We start from the raw sequence: 17,813 nt of genomic DNA, 5'->3' as shown, positions 1-17,813 counted from the left end.
TTCATTGTTGAATTTGTTGAATACACCGATTTAAAATGGCCTATGAGAGCTGTATTTGGAGGCATGAGGGGATGAGCCCCAAAAAATTATATTGTATGACATTCGAGAATAAAAGATACCGTAATACAATTTAAGAAGAATATTTAAATCAACAGAGTTCCTAAGGTGTCTTAATAGATAGCAGATTGAACTTAGTTTGTTGGCTAAGAAGTCAATATTCATCTCATAGGACATATTACTACATAAGTATGCACCAAGGAATTTTGTGTGGGACACATTCTCAATAGACTTTTTATCCAATCTAATTAGGATGCTCTCGAGAACATTGCTATTACCACAAAATTGAACAGTGTGTGTCTTTTGTGTGTTTAAAATCAATTTGTTAGCTGTACACCAGCTTAAAATAAAATTGCTGTTCAAATTTCATTTCCAATTTGTATGAAAGCTGATTTAGTGGAAGTTTTCCTAAATCCATGTTGCTTGCGATGGTGGTTGGCGTAACATGGTGAAACTCCTTCATGATGCACAAAGGTTAAGAAAACACTTAGCTGTTTCACAAAATAAAATATATTGCGACCGGTTTCGATACAGCGTATCATCATCTGGCCTCAGCGTATCATCATCAGATGATGATACTCTGTATCGAAACCGGTCGCAATACATTTTATTTTGTGAAACAGCTAAGTGTTTTCTTAACCTTTGTGCATCCATGTTGCTTGTTGGAAATGTAATTATTTACAATTAAGTGGTTCATGAGACAAAAATATACAGCCTTTTTGAATATTTTGGATGGATAGTAATGATAGGGGTCAATATATGTAGTTATGCACTTGTGTTTGCCCTGTATCCTTTTTTGTCAATCAGTTTTACACCAGCACATTGTAAGAAGTCTGGAAATGTGTCCCCATTAAATGACTGATTGATGAGATTGGTTAGGGGGGGCAATTATTTTGTTAGCTACACATTTAATAGCTTTAACCAGGACTTTATCATACCCAGCAGAGGTGTTGCTTTTCAAGGAGGCAATGGTGTGAAATATATCAGATTTTGTGATGGAATCAAATACAAGTTCATAGTAGTTCTCTTGTGTATGATTGCTGAATAGCTCCGTGGAAAAATGCTTAGTCAATTCTATACCAAGGGTGGTGGGTATTTCAATGAAGTAGTTATTGAAGGCTGTAGCTATTTTTGACGGTTCTCTGAGTTGAGGTTCATCAATTGTAATACAATCAATGGATTTACTGGGCATATTTCCTCCCTTTTCATTTTTTAATACTCTCCAGGTAGATCTACTAATGTTGGTTGGATCCGAGATGTAATTGTTATTAGCCATTACTTTAGCTGCTGTAATGACCCTCTGGCTTCTTTGTGGAGGTTTCTTTTGTTCCTCCTCAAAACAATGACGCCCTTAATAATCAGTGGCATATCTAGCAATATGCTTTGGAGGAGACCCCCCTCCCAGACAACAGGGTCTGAGGAAATTTTTGAAAAATGACATGCCTGGAAATACATTTCAAATCATTTTTGCGCTTTAAATTTAACTTTAAGCCGATGAAGTTATTCTATGTCAAAACTAGACAATAGTTTTAATTTTTTTTCGCTCAGGCTTTCGGGCGTATCTATCCCCTTATCCCCCCCCACAGTTATGCTACTGTTAGTAGGTAAACAAATTTACCTGAGAGTTTTTCACACCTGTCTTGATTGTATAGTGTAATTTTGGGAAATTATATTGAAAAGAATATACAAAGGATACGATAGAAAGTTACAATATTCTTTTAGTAGAATGGGGATCATGCATAATTTTTTTAAAGTACTTGAATAAGAAGCTCCCTGCCTCAAATGCACTCGCCGAAAATTTCGCGGATGAATAACGCTTTTTGGCTGAGTTATGACTCTTTAAAAATAGACCTTCATCGGCTGCTTGAAAACACGACGTCATTGGAGCGTGACGTCACGGCACGGTATCCACTGATGACAGACTGAGGAAGTGGATAGTAAATTGATCTACGAGGGCTCAAATGCAAATTAGGCAAAAATAATTGCTGTTTTAACGTCAAAATGCAGACTGTGAATATTTTAGGTTGCCAAGGCTTTGTTGAAACAAATAAAGGGGATTGTTTGGGGAGATTTGGAAAGATTAAATGAAAATAAGTTGATTGCAGATTGTGATCTACGTTGGACACCCATATCATTTGGTTAGTGGAATAAGTGTATTGCAGCATGGATATTCAATAGGCAAGCGTGTGAAAACCATATATATCGTGTTTAGTGCCCCGCCGCTCAAGTACCTCTATTTTCTCGCCGGAGAAAATTTTTGCTTGTGCCCCAAAGAACAAAAATAAGAGAAGAAAGTGGCTGATGACCTACGGAATGGAGTTAAATACTTTATTTACATTGTCAACGGGTTGTTTCTCAACGTAAGTACATTATTGAATCAGGGTTACCATACGGTTTTATCAAATCGCCAGTATTTCTCGGATGGCCACCAAATTTAGGATGTAGAACTCATTTCACCTTGTAAACAACCTTATAGGTGTACCTAATGGTCCACCGATTGTAGGATTATATATATAAAGGAAGGTGGCTATGCATGAGAATAAATACTGATTACGATTAAACCACGGGTAAAATAAGGAGCGTACGAGTAATATGTGGCTTTTGGTAAGATAAATTAAGTATTTGCTGCTGTGATGCCCATAAGTGAATGGTGAACCGTGCGATGACGTCAGAGGCGTTTAAGGTCACCTGACTTCAAGCGACATTTGAGCATTTTTAATTAGCATTTATTGACGTTTGTGGAGTACTAGGAGAGTTTTGGCTTATATATATGGACTCATGAGAAAATTTTCTATTCAATGAGGCTAACTAGCATGATGAACAAATTTCATGCATGTTCCCCATTGGAGGGATTCTATCTATTAAGGCCATTTTACACGGTACACGGAATTGCGCAATCTGATGTACATGCGAAGGCGCAATCAAAATTGCGTCGTGTGAAGCGGTGAATTGCTAGAACACATGCGAGAATGCGTGGACGCGAGATGGCAAAATAGCCCATGTTCTAATTTCATTCATGCATTCGCGCAATTCCACGCTATTTTAGACATTAATGCAGCTCTAACCTGTGCAATTCCGTGTACCGTGTAAAACGGCCTTTAGAGATGTCAAGCTGCTTTACTTTCATAAGGATCTTATTTGTTGATAACTTAATATTTGATATTCAGTAAGTATGACAGAATTGAAATGAAGGTATATTACCTGGGACATCAGTACAGTAAACTTTTGGAAAATGGGTTGTAAACAAATTACTTATACCTTGAGGATTATCAAATAATGCCGAACTCCCCATATATTTGATGTAGCATGTCCCATGCTTCCTTCGCAAGCTCAAATTCACTGACATCATTAATTGTGACGCTGTCCAGCATTGAGTCTGTCTATTGTCGTTGTGATGGATGGCATCATCAAACTCCTGGTTGATAGTGTTCCAAAAATTATTTTGATTAGTTTGGCTTCAAGTCCTTTTGACCATGAGTAGTAAATAGGGAACATCCATTAATTACGTGAGGGGGGGCAGGGGTCAAGCCGATTCTCACCTAATCTCACGTGGGGGGTCCTGGAAAGCATATATATAATTAATGTATTTACAATGAAAATACATATTTTGAACAATCCCCCGTGAGATTAGAGGGAGGGGGGGAAGGGTTTAGCCAAGTCTCGCGATATCTCACTAAGGGGGGAGGGGGGTAAAGGTTTCCAATAACTGCCAAAATCACCTCATGTAATTAATGGATGCCCATCTTAGATCCATCGGTATTCAAAAACACTTTTGTTTCCCTCACCTCTTCAGCAGCCACCTATATTGTCTTCATTTGGCATCTCAAATTCAATTTCTTTTCGGTACTATATATACTTTCATTTTCCAGTACTTATTGCTTCTCATTTATTTTGTGCGGTGTTAGGGTGTTCTGGATCCATAACCTGTTGCAATTCTTAATCAATTCTTATGTTTCAACTTATTCCTTGTGAAGCAGAGGTTTGGAAAAGAGAGGTTTGGAAAAGAACATATTTAATCTTTCTGTGTAACCAACCTTTTTAATAACACCAAAAACATACATAGTTATATTTGGATTCATGCATAAAATAAACAACCAAGTACCTGTATGATATGTGCACATCTGTACATGCAAAGCAATACCAGTAGGCAGCTTTATAGTTTTCAAACAAAAGACCCTATTGAAAATTTCTTATAAGTCTTACAGAAATTCTTATAAGAATTCTGTAAGACTTATAGGATTCTATAAGTCTTACAGAATTCTTATAGGATTCTTTAAGTCTTACATATTTCTTATAGGATTCTATAAGTCTTATAGAAATTCTTATAGGATTCTATAAGTCTTGCAGATTTCTTATAGGATTCTATAAGTCTTATAGAAATTCTTATAGGATTCTATAAGTCTTACAAAAATTCTTATAAGAAATCTGCATTTCTTATAGAATTCTACAATAATGCTGCGCGGGTCGCATACCTTATAGGTTTTCATCCAGCAGGCGTGTCACCATAACTTATGTTGGCAATTGATAATTATTGAAGGAATTCTATATAAGATAATTTTGGAAATTATGTATAACTCTTTTTTAAGTAATGTTCTGCTAATTTCCTGTTTTTTTTTCAGCATGGTATTTGACATAAATGGTTCCAAGAAGCGGAGGCTTCTTTAATGCTACTTGTTAGGTATAGCTGAGGGCACATGAAAAATTGTAGACTTATAAGATCTCTCTGTTTTGAGTCTACAGATTATTTGACCGATGGAAGTTCGATATGAGCCATGAATAACCACGATGTATACTACGATTGCATACGTTGCAGGATACTGTTCACATGGTTCCCTAGCAACCTAACAACCAAAACTTGTTTGGTTGTTAGGTTGCTAGGGATTGCTTTTATATGTTAATCATTCACTATGTCTTTGTGATAGCAGTTTAATAAAATAAGTCGTGTGCTTCTAACCAAAATAAGACATTGACCTCATTTGGTAAGTATTAAAAAACTGGCATTCCTAAAATTATGTTACCTTAAACAGATAGTTTCGTTGAATTTTAAACTTTTCATCATTAATTTAGATAGACATGTATATTTTTCAGATTGTGGTATATCTAACATAAGAGGAAGTTTTAATGAAAACAGTGTTTTAATGGACAAAGAGAGTGATTTAGTCGTCTCTGAAGAGAATGAGAATGAATTTGTATGAGTATGCCAACATCTTCGCAGTTATTATTTTATGGAAAATACATCAACTATTATTATCAATCAGTGTTTCTGTGATTCCTATTAATTTCCTTAAATCTTGCACTTATTGTTAGCCATATTCTACGTATCCTTTTCTCCAAAATGGCATCAAATTCCATTTTGCTTTGCTTATTTCTTTCATTATCTATCCAAATCTGCATGTAGAGGTCTCATTCTCTCTGGTATCTTAAATAAACATTGCTCATACGCATTTGATTCATCAAATTTTACTCTTCCTTCCCATATAATTTCTTGAAGTACCTATCCCCAGTGGAACTTGAATTTTATTTCATTTGCTTCTTCAATTTTCCAGGTTAAATCATATTCCATATTGCAATTCCTGTATCTTTCATTGCGTAATGATTGCCAAAGTTGTATTCAATTATCAGTCCATCATTCTAGGCTATCGTTGGTTTCATTGATTTTAGTTTCTTTTAGCATGTGGGGACATTAACCCTATACAGAACCCATGCCCTGAAAGACCTCTATGGTATCTCGCCTTTTCTGGCCAGCCAGGTGAACTTTACAGAGCTTCAATGTCCTTTTTGATGTACACTGATGATAGACATCTACATTTGGTTCATGGGAAATCATTAGGTTTGCTGTATAAGATATAGGCGTCTACATTTGGATTGAATTAGGTATAATGCTAACTTTGTACTCTCAGTAGGGATGTAAATCTTATGTAGCTTTTTATAGAAGTTTGCGCAAGTGTTTTAAGCATGATGATATGATATTTATAATAAATATTTCCATCAGAAAATTTGTTATAAATAACATTTTGTAACTGATAGTTAGAAGAAATTTTCTTATAAGAAAAATTCTTATAAGAAATTTTCTTATAAGAAATATGCCCAATTTCTGATAAGAAATTTTCTTATAGAAAAATTCTTATAAGAAATTTTCTTATAAGAAATATGTCCAATTTCTGATAAGAAATTTTCTTATAAGAAATTTCCAATAGGGGACAGCCTTCCGAATAGACTATTTATATGATATCCCTATGAATTCAGTGACAAGAAAAATCACACACTCCAACAGCTCCAATGTATGAAGATTTCTCAGAGGTATTTGACAAGATTAACCATGCATTGCTGTTGAAAAAATTATAAGTGTGATGTAACCCCAATGAAAAAATTGTATAAACCTGTTTCAAAATTTTATACAATTTATACAATTACCATGGCATTATTTTAAAATTCCCTAAGACACAAATGTCTTAAAAAATTGTTGTCCTAGGGAACATACACAATTGGTGTATAAGTTACTTGTGAAGTCCTAAAAACATGCGTAAGGCTGCACAATCAGAGGTACACACCTATCAGTAGCAGATACAGAAAAAACTAGCAAAATATTTCTTGAGAACTTTTATCAGAATGAAAAATAAGTCACATGCAAAGTTTGAAAGTTTCATTTAAGCTGATTATACACATTTACAAGGTACAAGAATATGGCTCTGCTATGTTAGGCAATGCAGGTGTGTGCAGGCAAAGGTGTGGCCCCGCAAGGGGGGGGGGGCGCACGCCCCAGCACCAATCATATGTATCCGCCACTGATACCTATTTCAGTTAATAATAAAAAAATTCAAGTGGTACCTTGTTCAGTATTTCCATGGATATTTCCATCCATTCCAGTATCCTTGTGAGGCTTGTGAATTCACAGTTTTAGTAATGATGTGATTTATTACAGCTGATGAATCCCAGTCTGATGCAATTTATAGGTTATGCAACCCGAACAATTAGTATGTCCGAGTGTATTCGAACTTCACCGACCACGTTTTGGTTACTCTCGTTATTTTATTCTAGGGTCATATGTTAAATGAATCTTTAGGACAAGTAGGGTCATCTCTGAAAATAATTTCGTAAATTTTATCATTGACCCCGGATCTTTTGTTTTTATTTATATTCTTATTTCTTTAGCTTTCGCTGCGAAATTTCTGACCTTCGCCGTAGTATAAATCATCTAAACCCTGAGCGTGTTTAGACGGTGTCGTCGCACCTTATTTTTTCGTATCAACATCTGCAGCTTTAGTCTTCGCTTTCGGCTGACTTGACTGAGAAATTTTTCTACTGCGTCTTTTGAAATGTTTGTTTGAAAATTGCGCTTCAGCTTTTAAAATGCCTCTCTATTACGTTGACCAATCACATTCACTTGTTATAAACAAACAATAAACCGATCGAAACTGATCGTCATTCTGAATTTGAGTTCTTGTCAGGTTCGTCAGCAATCTGTGTAATTGCGATGAAAGGTTATTCATTGGTATCAATAGCGATGGCATTCGGTCACTTTAAAGCTTGACTCGTGTTTTACGTATCCGATTAGTTATAATTTCGCTCTGTAATCATTGTTTTTGTTCGAATAATATGATGTTTTCGCATTGATAAATAGCTTTCATTCCTTTTCGAGAAACTGACAGAGAAGAAAAAAAATTCTCTGCAAGGAATTAATTCTACTTCCTTGTTAACAACTGTGTCCCTTTTGTTATTTCAAAAGATATGACAGAAGAAATTAATTTGCCAACAATGGATCAAGACGAATCTGGAGATGATAATATTGTGGTAACTTTGGGACCTGTAATACAGCCTACTTTCGTTAAAGAAAATGTGCCCAGCGAGGACTTCGTAAAATTGATTTCTTGTGGTTTTGACGAAGCCGTTGCCACGAAATTGGATGAGATATTTAAGACAGGTTCGTGCATCCCAAATAGATTTATACATTATCGCCCTGTTTAGTTGTTTTGGTGACAACTTTGCCTCTGCATGGGTGCGAGTTTTTTAAAATTTCACCCGTATTCTTCGATGCAGTTTGGTTATAATGTAATTCTAGAATTTTCAATTTTGGAAATGCAATGTTTTCCTATCCTTTTTAAAGGATCTGCTGATTGTATCGTGTGTTTTATCGCATGCTAGCATGTTTCTCGTTTGGAGAGTCGTGGCGACCAAAAGGGTTTGGGCTCGGGATTGCTACTTACGAGTGGGAAAAGGAAGTCGCTAAGAGAAATTTCGATAGGGTTACTGTATATGCATATCATGATGAGTAATTGGAGGTAAAAACAGAATTTTGTCTTGTAATTGCGCCTGACTGGAGTTCATTAAATTTCACTAACGGGAGGTAAGTCCCTGACGTCATATATCCAATACAAGGGAGCATTCAGAAAGTGGGGAGGGAGAAACTACCCCCTACATACCCTCTTAACACGCTACCTCTGGTTGGAGATGGATACTGCATTTGCTGGGGAGTTGTCTTCTCAAATGACCTAGATAATGAATTTTGGACCTTCGCATCGCAGTCCAGTCAAAATTTAGGCATGCATGTGCTGCAGGAAATAATAATGGCATTTTAGAGACTATTTTGACTCTAAGTCCACTCTTACACTAAGCTACCCAGTGAAATTTCCAAAAATTTAGCTCCTGTTTGAGATAACCTCCACAGGCACGATTTGAACTGGTGACCAGCTATGATTGCCTTGGTGGGGGTGCAGTAAAACCATGGTTTTACTCCACCCCCACCAAGGCAGGGAATATCACACTTACCAGGAATGTTAATATTTATTTTGCTCTCTTGGTGACGTAAACTTCTAAGAATGAAAGCAATATGCTGTCTGTCTCCTAGCCAGGGGTGGACGTTGGGGGTTTCAGCCCACCCTTCCTCCCTTCACTCTCCTCCCCACACCATAATTATTTTCCTTGTGAAGACGACCCGCTGTACATACCTCTAGCCCACGGTCACCTATCCTCTGACACTCCAATTTTCTATTTAGTTAAATTTCATTATGTCTCCCAATAATCAATGATGAATTCAACTATTGGCATTATTCTAACAAAATATGGAGCTGATTTAAAGATATGCATGGTTTTTCATTGTGTTTAAATTGACAAAAAATGTCAGTATAGGCCACCCATATGATGTACAACCACCCCAATGAAACAACTTTATGGCAATGTGCCTGTATGCTTTATTAACAATTCCATAAAGGATTCTCAGGTTTTCCACTGGGAAATGGGCTGCATGTCTTCCATCCTTAACGTGTAAAACCTGAGAATCCTTTCTGCACTTGATACACTGGGAAAATCTAAGATCTTATACTTATTATCAATGTTTGTCATTGTCACTTCAAGCCATTACGATTTGATTGGACATGAAGCTTATTGTTGTGATTCCTTCAATGCCTTAACTTTTACACTTATTAAAAAAATATTTATAACCTATTACTGTTGATCATTTACATCAGGGTCATTCCACATCAATAGGGTGGTTTCCTATTATTTTTTTATTGCCTAAATCGAAAGATTATTACTCCTGGAGTACGAATGTCAAACTTTTAGATTTTTAAATGACGATATCTATTTTTTGCGATAAAATGAAAAGTGAAAATTTTCAAGCGCGCGAAAACGCGACGCGTAAGTAGGAATGATGGGAAAAAGTCCGTGCGACGCATTTCTGGTTCCCCCTCCCGCCTTGTGAGGTGACCTTGATCGAGGCTCTGAGCGCTGATAGGACGCAGGATGCTAGCGGGTAGCTGAGTACCTTGCTGGCTGGTAGCGCTTCGCTTATAAAAGGTTTATTAATACCTTATCAAACGAAGAAAACTTTCCGACCTTAGCCAGTTTTAATAGGTGATTATTAAGACATGTTTCCCTGAGCTCTGTGCCTCATGCATGCATTGGTAACCTCAGACGATGTATAACTCCTATCCTCACGTGTAGAAACTAGGTCCCTGTGACGTCACGTGGAGTGGAATCGCATGGGCGCCAATCTGGCCTTTTTCAAATGAGGATAAAATTTGACCCTTGCTATTCGTCTAAACTGGTATTTCAAAAACCAAATAATTTGTGTATTATGAATACACTAATGGTGGGTAACGAATCGCAATCAATGCCTTTCGTTTTCTTTGATGAAGGAAACTACCCTATTCAACCAAAGAAAAATCACTTTCTCACCCACCATCTCAGATTTTGATGAAACTTGGCTTGTTTGTTTTACCCATGAAGATGATCAAACCTCTAAGTTAACCTAATAGGGCTGAAAAAAATATTTTGTTTGCATCTTTGTATTTTTTTTAAACGAAGACATAGTTTAGCGTAAAATTAAATATCATCGAAAGGGTATGTAATAGTCACAAAAACTTTTTTTTCTAATAAATCCTTACTAAATGGGCTATCAAATGCTTTTAAAAAATTCATGGGGTTTTGATTCCTTTGCTGAGTTTCATTGCATTATATATTAGGTTTCCAATTTATTTTTTCCGTCCAATTTTACTGAACAATAAGGATTTCCAGGGATTATAATGATCTTTAGGCTTGCACTATTATTAAGGATATCTGAAGGTATATTTTATTATTCAATTCATAACGTCATATTTTAACCTGTATCATCTTAATCAAAGAACTTAATTTCAAACAAACTCAAAAATTAAAAATAAACAATTAGTGTTAACTTACCTATATAAACTATTTAATATTTCAAACATCTTAATTACATTCCAAATTTTACAGGAAACATTTAATGGAGTTTTGAAAATTTCCCTTCAATTTAGCTGACACATTTTTCTGGAAACCTATAGGTCCTTCCGGTCGAAGTGTAAGAAGGATCAACAATTGCAAGTACATGAGGTATCGGCACGGTGCAAATGTCCTCTCGCTTTGGCCATTGAAATGATGGTGATGGCCCTGCAGGATGCATAAATTGAACAGTCACATCACCTTCTTCTTTATTCACTTCAGTTATGATTCCAAAGTACCATAGATTATCATATTTACAAGCCACGTAGCATGATGGATTCAAATTTTCTTCTGTCACGAATGATGTTGATTTATTCCTCAAGTTAAATGTGAGGGCAGGTTTCTCATCGGAACTGATCCTCCTTGCTTCCAAGTTCCCTGAACTGTCTATCGGCTTAAAGTTATGGAAGCTTCTGGTTCCAGGGACTGTTTGTATGTCCTCAAAGCATTTTTCTAAGTCAGAACGTGTCTTAAGCATATCATCTTTAGAAATATAATAAAAATTAACTTTTGTAATGTTTGATTTACAAAACTCGTACAAATGTGATGGAGACAGAATCTGATTTCCAAGAGGTCTCTGAAGACTTTCCTTTCTTGCCAACCTTTTCACGGTGCCTCCAATTCCATCGCATTCAGTCTTCCCATGGCTAGTTGCAAAAAACGACCACTGTGCCTTGATCTTAAAATCTTGTTCATGCAAGCAGAGGTTGATAAAATTAAATTTATTTTTATATTGGCCTGCACAGCCATCACTGAAGAAGTGAATCTCTGTTACATGTGAATAATTTTCTTTAACATACTCTGTCACAATTTCTTGCATTTTGTAGACCATACAAACATCATGTTTCATGTCATCGGATATTATACAAAGAGACAAGACTAACCTTTCATTTACAACACTGCTTAGGTTAACTATAATAGGGTGTACAGTAGGCCGGCCCTTATTTTTCAGAATAGCGAAAAGTTATGTTTTCCTGGTCTCAAAATGATCCAAATGAGGTTTATATTCAGGTGTTAAAATTTGGTTACTTTAAAATGACGGCAACCCGTGCCCCAAGGGCCCTAAGTACTAAGGACCCTCAATTGAGTTGTTTGGGGTCAAAAAAGTGCTATTTCTATGTAAAACGTAAAAGTAAAGCCCTTTAGGGCCAATTTTCTATTTGTTTTGACCTATCTCTAAGCTTTTAGGAGATATCGTCCGTCGTAATGCAATCCCCCCCAGGGCGCCACCCCGCACCGTGGCACCGCTGAGGTACGGCCCGCACCACTTACTACAGACTTCCCCTCAACCCCCTCCCCTCCCTCGGCAAAGACTTTGCTCCTGATGACAAGATTTACATGCTAGTGGTACAGAATTGAATAGGTTGTTCCTCTTGTGTCATGATTAATGTTGTCAAAGCCTATAATGTCAATTTTAGCTCTTTAACGCCGATGTATGTGGTACCGACCCCTTAAACCTTGATTTTTTGCCGCCATACGGCCGCGACCCATTCCAGCAGGCTTTGTTCCAAAGTGCTATTTATGTACAAAATATTATAAGCATGTGATACAATTGTGTCTATGAATTATAAAGGAATTAAGGGAATCAGCAGGGCTTCCAGGGCTCCAACAGTAGATAGAAATATTCAAGGAAGAAGAAACGATGCAGTCAGTTCACGGATGTAGATCACTGTGGATAGATAGTTCTTTTGTATAGTGTGCAAAGGATAGAAGGTTCTAAGTTTTTTAGGATGTAAGGAGAAAAGTGGTGAAATAAATTCTTTATCATGAACGTGATGTTCATTTTAAGAATAGACCAACAAGGAAAGGCTTGTAATCAAAACTAAATCCAGGCATTGAACTGGTTGGAAAAGAAAGTGAAGAAATACTCGGCTCATATTTACCAAGAGTGAGAGATGTACTCTCTGTTTTCTGTGTACTGGTTCGAAATTTGTAAGACTTAGTGCGAGAAAAACCGTGAGAAATGCGTCTCATCCATGGTACAAAACTAGAATTCCTGTAATTACGGAAAATAAGGCGATCGAAAAGCTAGAAAAATGACGCAAAGAATGGATGAACATGCAACGACATAAAGAGAGCGCGAACTACAGTGGAGATGAAGAGAAGAGAATCTTTCGTGACAAAACTTGATGATTTGTTTGAAATTGCAAGGAGCGGTACCATTGAATTTTTGACGCACAAGGAGGAAAGTGCAGTTTATCTCTCGGATAAATGTGCTTGGGCTGAAGAAATAAAGTTCTTAGCAAATAAAGAGGAGAACGAAATGCAGTTATTGGTGGAATAGATTACAATATATTCAAGAAGAAAGGAAAAGATGCGCTCCTTGTGCTGCATTAGCTTCCAACAGTGACCCGCTGTTCCTAAAAAGACTTGTTAATTACGAAAGTGTTAGCCTGGACATAGCGAAAGCAGCACAAAAGAGGTTTTCAAACCTCTTGGGGTACATGAGTGAGGAGTTGGTAGGCCTGTCATTTTTTGACGGATCCATTTCTAGGTGTGGAAAGAAAAACGTAATACGTCGTATGTGGTCATGTGAAGGAAAATATGATCCACTGAAGAAGGCATCCTACAAACATAAAGACATGACTAAGGTATCTATACCACATTTTGTCACTACTAATTCGAGAAAGCTATTTAATGTATTGTAAATATGCATTGCATTCTTTGATGTGCACATGCGAGAATGGGATGAACATACAGGAACAATTTGCAAATTATTCGGGGTCATCAAGTGGGAAATGGTAGTGCAGCGAGAGAGGTGAAACTAATTCAAGATTTTTAGGCAGTCAAGTTGAAGGAAGAGAGCTTTCAAAATTTATTACTAACTGTAAGTGTGACTTTTCATCGCAATACCACCCTTACGTGCGGAAAGGCACTTTAATTGCCAAATATGGGATGTCAGTGAAAAATTAGAAATACAATGAAAATGGATTTTATTTTGGTTAATGTACCGAAATTCATGGACAGAGTGAAAATAAACTGATCTCTTGGATTGGAAGTATTGTTATGGCAATTAAAGTCTTTCTAAGTTAAGCACATTTCTTCAGAGGCTAGATATTGCCAGTGTGAGTATTTGCCGAGGGAGGGGAGGGGGTTGAGGGGAAGTCTGTAGTAAGTGGTGCGGGCCGTACCTCAGCGGTGCCACGGTGCGGGGTGGCGCCCTGGGGGGGATTGCATTACGACGGACGATATCTCCTAAACGCTTAGAGATAGGTCAAAACAAACAGAAAATTGGCCCTAAAGGGCTTTACTTTTACGTTTTACATAGAAATAGCACTTTTTTGACCCCAAAAAACTCAATTGAGGGTCCTTAGTACTTGGGGCACGGGTTGCCGTCATTTTAAAGTAACCAAATTTTAACACCTGAATATAAACCTCATTTGGATCATTTTGAGACCAGGAAAACATAACTTTTCGCTATTCTGAAAAATAAGGGCCGGCCTAGTGTACAGTGCAGGAGTGAGATGTCCAGTGGTATCCCTGGGCTTCATCCTGGATAGTGAACGAGTAATTTTCACTGAAGTCCAATGACACTACAGCAATGTTTCCATTGGAAGATTCCTGTAGTGTTTTGAAAAACTTTGATTGCGACTTAGCAATGAAGGAGTGGGAAACAAGTTTTTCCAATTTGGATGTTAGGTCTTCAATATAGTCTTCAATTTTTGCTGTTTGAGTAATCATTTGAGTTCTGTCAGTTGATAACCACTGATTAAATTCAATTGTGTCGTCTTCGTCATAATCTTCAAATTTTGTAAGTAAAAAACTTGTTAGATTTTCCTTTGGTGGGCATAGGCTACAGTGCCTTAACATACATTCTCGACTTGGGTTTTCACATACCAACATTTTTGTCAGGTCTTTGTAGTTTTCTTCAAAGTGTGCTGCATGAATTAATAATATTACGTTCTGATGAATAGTGCAGACACATACTGAGTGGGTGCCGCTGGCACCTGCTAAAACACACCATTTCGGGTGAAGAGAGCAGAACTTAGAAAAACCAACTTTAATTGCTGGATGCTCTTTTTTAAAATTTGAATAAAGTTCACGTAGGTTGCCTAAAACCAACCGTTTTCTTTCATATTGTTTTTTCCCTATGCTCACAACATCTTTCATCCCAGGCAAAACTCTAGACTGCTCATCACTTTGAAAATATTGTTTTACCAACTCAACAACTTCAGGTTTAAGTTGTTTCCCTCTTTTTGAGTCTGGTTCTGCTAACAAGCCTTTTTCCTTTAAAAGTTTCTGTGCTTGACGTACCGAATAATCTGAAACCTGAAAAGTGTCTTTAATTTTTTGCCTAGACCAGTCTAGTGATGCTGGTATAGTCAGTAGATGAATCTGTTTTTTCTTTGTTGTTAAATGTAGATTGTCCTTTTTGTTATTAATTAGCTTGTCCATGTCTGCAGCCTTTTCTTCTACAGTCTTTTCTAAATTTTTTTATCTAAAGGCACTTCAACATCAAAAACTAACTCAATTTTCTTCCTCACATTTTTCTGCAAATTTTCAAGTTTGACTTTGGCGTAATTTGGTTTACTGTGCTCATATAGTGCATGAAATTTCAAGGGCGAGCAACCTACTTCTGTTAATGATGTATTTAAAGAAGAAATTGCCTCTTCTTTTTGCAAATCAAGATAATGTTTGTCATTCTCTTCGCAATGTTTACTGTCACAATCATTTCCATCATCAGTGAGTTGGGTTTTAAACAAGGTTTTACGACAGGAGGCACATAGTTTTTCTCCTGGTTTTATTTTGAACCCCTTTGAAATTGATACTTTGCTTTGCTGTACAGTGACTACTCTCAGTGTTTTTGTTATTGGTTTCTTATGTTTCTTGTATGGATCACAGCATTTCTTTTGTAAAAATTCATATTTATTCAAGTAATAATATTTATGGTGAAAACAAATTGTCCCCCCATCATCCTCTTTCCCAGTCCTTAGTTTAATTAGATTGATTTCTTCTTCGGATAATTTAATTACATTTTCGGTACCTTTATATTTTATGAAACAAGTTTGGTTGCAGTCAGTTAATGTTAAATCCCCTATGCTGCATTTAGCTTCCATTTAATAAGATAGTACGATAATTAAAAAATAAATAAATATGTAAAAAAAACTTAGCAAAAATCGGTAGATCAATAATGTGCACTAAACTTAGCAAATAACTCCTACAAGTTTCTATGCACTCTTATATAAAATATTTACAGTAACTGGAAACTGTTCAAATCTTTTTTGTCACTTCCATTACATAATAATAATTAGCCATCACTCATACACTTGACGAAGGTATCTGTAAATAAAATACACTTCTGTTTCACACAAAATATAAAGTAATACTAGTAAGTAAAAGTAATATTGCGCCAGAAATAGCATCTTCGTCGTGATAGCGGAGCCGCTATCTGTTACAGAAGAGCCCTGTTGAGATACCCATGGATAGTTTGGAATATTAAAAACAATAAAAAAACCCAATTAAATTTGTTATTATCAAATCTTGTACTGTTATAAAGTTAAAGCTTGCTTTAATACAATGTTTGGCTATTTATCAAATTCTAGTATAAAAATATATACTTCTAGGACATGGTAAAATCGGTAAAACCGAAATGTTACAACTTATATTCAACATAATAAAACACAACAAAGGTGTCAAAACCCCATTAATATTTTTTCATCATTTGATAGCCCATTTAGTAAGGATTATTTAGGAAAAAAAGTTTTTGTGATTATTACATACCCTTTCGTTGATATTTAATTTTACGCTAAACTATGTCTTCGTTTAAAAAAAATACAAAGATGCAAACAAAATATTTTTTTTCAGCCCTATTAGATTAACTTAGAGGTTTGAGGTATTTTTTCTATATTCTTCATTGTTTTAAGAATAAGCCTATAAATTTTCATGGAGATTTAATGGTAAATAAAAAAGTTACAAATAATTTTCGAAACGTAAGCGTCCTCCATTTGCGATATCCATAGGTTAGAATTTTCGGAAATGCAAAACTTTAAAAGGCTATAAAAAGGAAACGGTAAGAGGTAGAGTGTTAAAATTTGGCATGGTGACTCATCTTTATGGGTAAAACAAACAAGCCAAGTTTCATCAAAATCTGAGATGGTGGGTGAGATGGCCTGGTTGAACTGACATGGAATTACCCATCACCCAAAACTATCAATCAGTCAACCAAAGCAGATTCCTCAGTGAAAAACCTATTTTTGCTCTAACTTACCCTTTTACCATTATGCCAATTTCTTTCTGAAGCAAGTCCCTTTTAGTGTGCTATTATTATTGTTTATCCACTCGGACAACATAATTCATGGAGCTAAGTCTGAAGTTGAAAATAGATGGTTAAATCATCCCGTTCCAATGATTTTTGTTTTGTTTGTGTTGTTAGGGAGTATTTATTTTAACTTCAAACCTGGGCCCGCCCTTGTGATGTGGCAAACATCTGTCCCTCTTCCCTTGTAGCTTCAAAGAAGATGGTTGCTGCTCTGATGTCCACATCATAAAAATGTCCCTGTGTGTTAATTTTGACAACCAACTTCATGTACAATCTGGATGTCAATGATTGAGCTGTGACTAAATTTATTTAGCCACCATTAATTTATGCAGTTAAAAGCAGTGAAGGTGGGCACCCGGGTTGGGAGGGTTTAGTGTACTATTGCCTTCAGGGTAAGTGCCCATCAATACTTCTGTCCAATAGGGATAGTATCCTTCATCAAAGAAAAATGGAAGGAAATGATTGTGATTTGTTACCTACCATTAGTGTATTCATAATGTACAAATTATTTGGTATTAGAAATCCCAGTTTATACAAATTTTAATGGACAATTTTAACCTCTTTTGAAAAAGGCCAGATTGGCGGCCATGCGATGACACTGCACGTGACGTCACAAGGACCTAGTTTCTATAGGAGTAGATAGGAGTTTTACATCGTCTGAGATTACCAATGCATGCATGAGGCTCAGAGCTCAGGGAAACATCTCCTAATAATCACCTATTAAAATTGCCTAAGGTTGGAAAGATTCCTTCATTTGATGGGG

At 36.3% G+C, this 17,813-nt stretch overlaps 1 protein-coding gene and 1 long non-coding RNA gene across 6 annotated transcripts in view; one reads left to right on the top strand and one right to left on the bottom strand.

Annotated features, from left to right (window-relative positions):
- Nucleotides 1-3,211: 3,211 nt before the first annotated feature.
- On the bottom strand, nucleotides 3,212-7,307 carry LOC124153330. The gene is made up of 4 exons (XR_006863626.1): nucleotides 7,232-7,307; nucleotides 6,886-7,137; nucleotides 3,843-4,022; nucleotides 3,212-3,472 (listed from the first exon to the last, which is right to left on the bottom strand). It is a non-coding gene; the product is annotated as an uncharacterized LOC124153330 (long non-coding RNA).
- A 115-nt stretch (nucleotides 7,308-7,422) lies between these two features.
- The window catches only part of LOC124153329 (heterogeneous nuclear ribonucleoprotein Q-like), a 64,639-nt gene continuing 54,248 nt past the window's right edge, over nucleotides 7,423-17,813 (top strand). For 3 of the 5 annotated variants that reach the window (XM_046526431.1, XM_046526432.1, XM_046526427.1), the window contains exons 1-2: nucleotides 7,458-7,538; nucleotides 7,784-7,978. In XM_046526431.1, the coding sequence (XP_046382387.1) occupies nucleotides 7,532-7,538; nucleotides 7,784-7,978 (202 nt within the window). In that variant the 5' untranslated portion in view covers nucleotides 7,458-7,531. Of the gene's footprint in view, nucleotides 7,628-7,783; nucleotides 7,979-17,813 lie in introns of all 5 variants that reach the window. The other 2 variants (XM_046526429.1, XM_046526430.1) reach the window with 2 other exon arrangements.

The sequence above is a fragment of the Ischnura elegans genome, chromosome 2 (genome assembly GCF_921293095.1).
Source record: "Ischnura elegans chromosome 2, ioIscEleg1.1, whole genome shotgun sequence".
Lineage (NCBI taxonomy): Eukaryota > Metazoa > Arthropoda > Insecta > Odonata > Coenagrionidae > Ischnura > Ischnura elegans.
The sequence above is the reverse complement of the archived record's forward strand: the minus strand, read 5'-3'. Positions and strand labels throughout refer to the sequence as shown.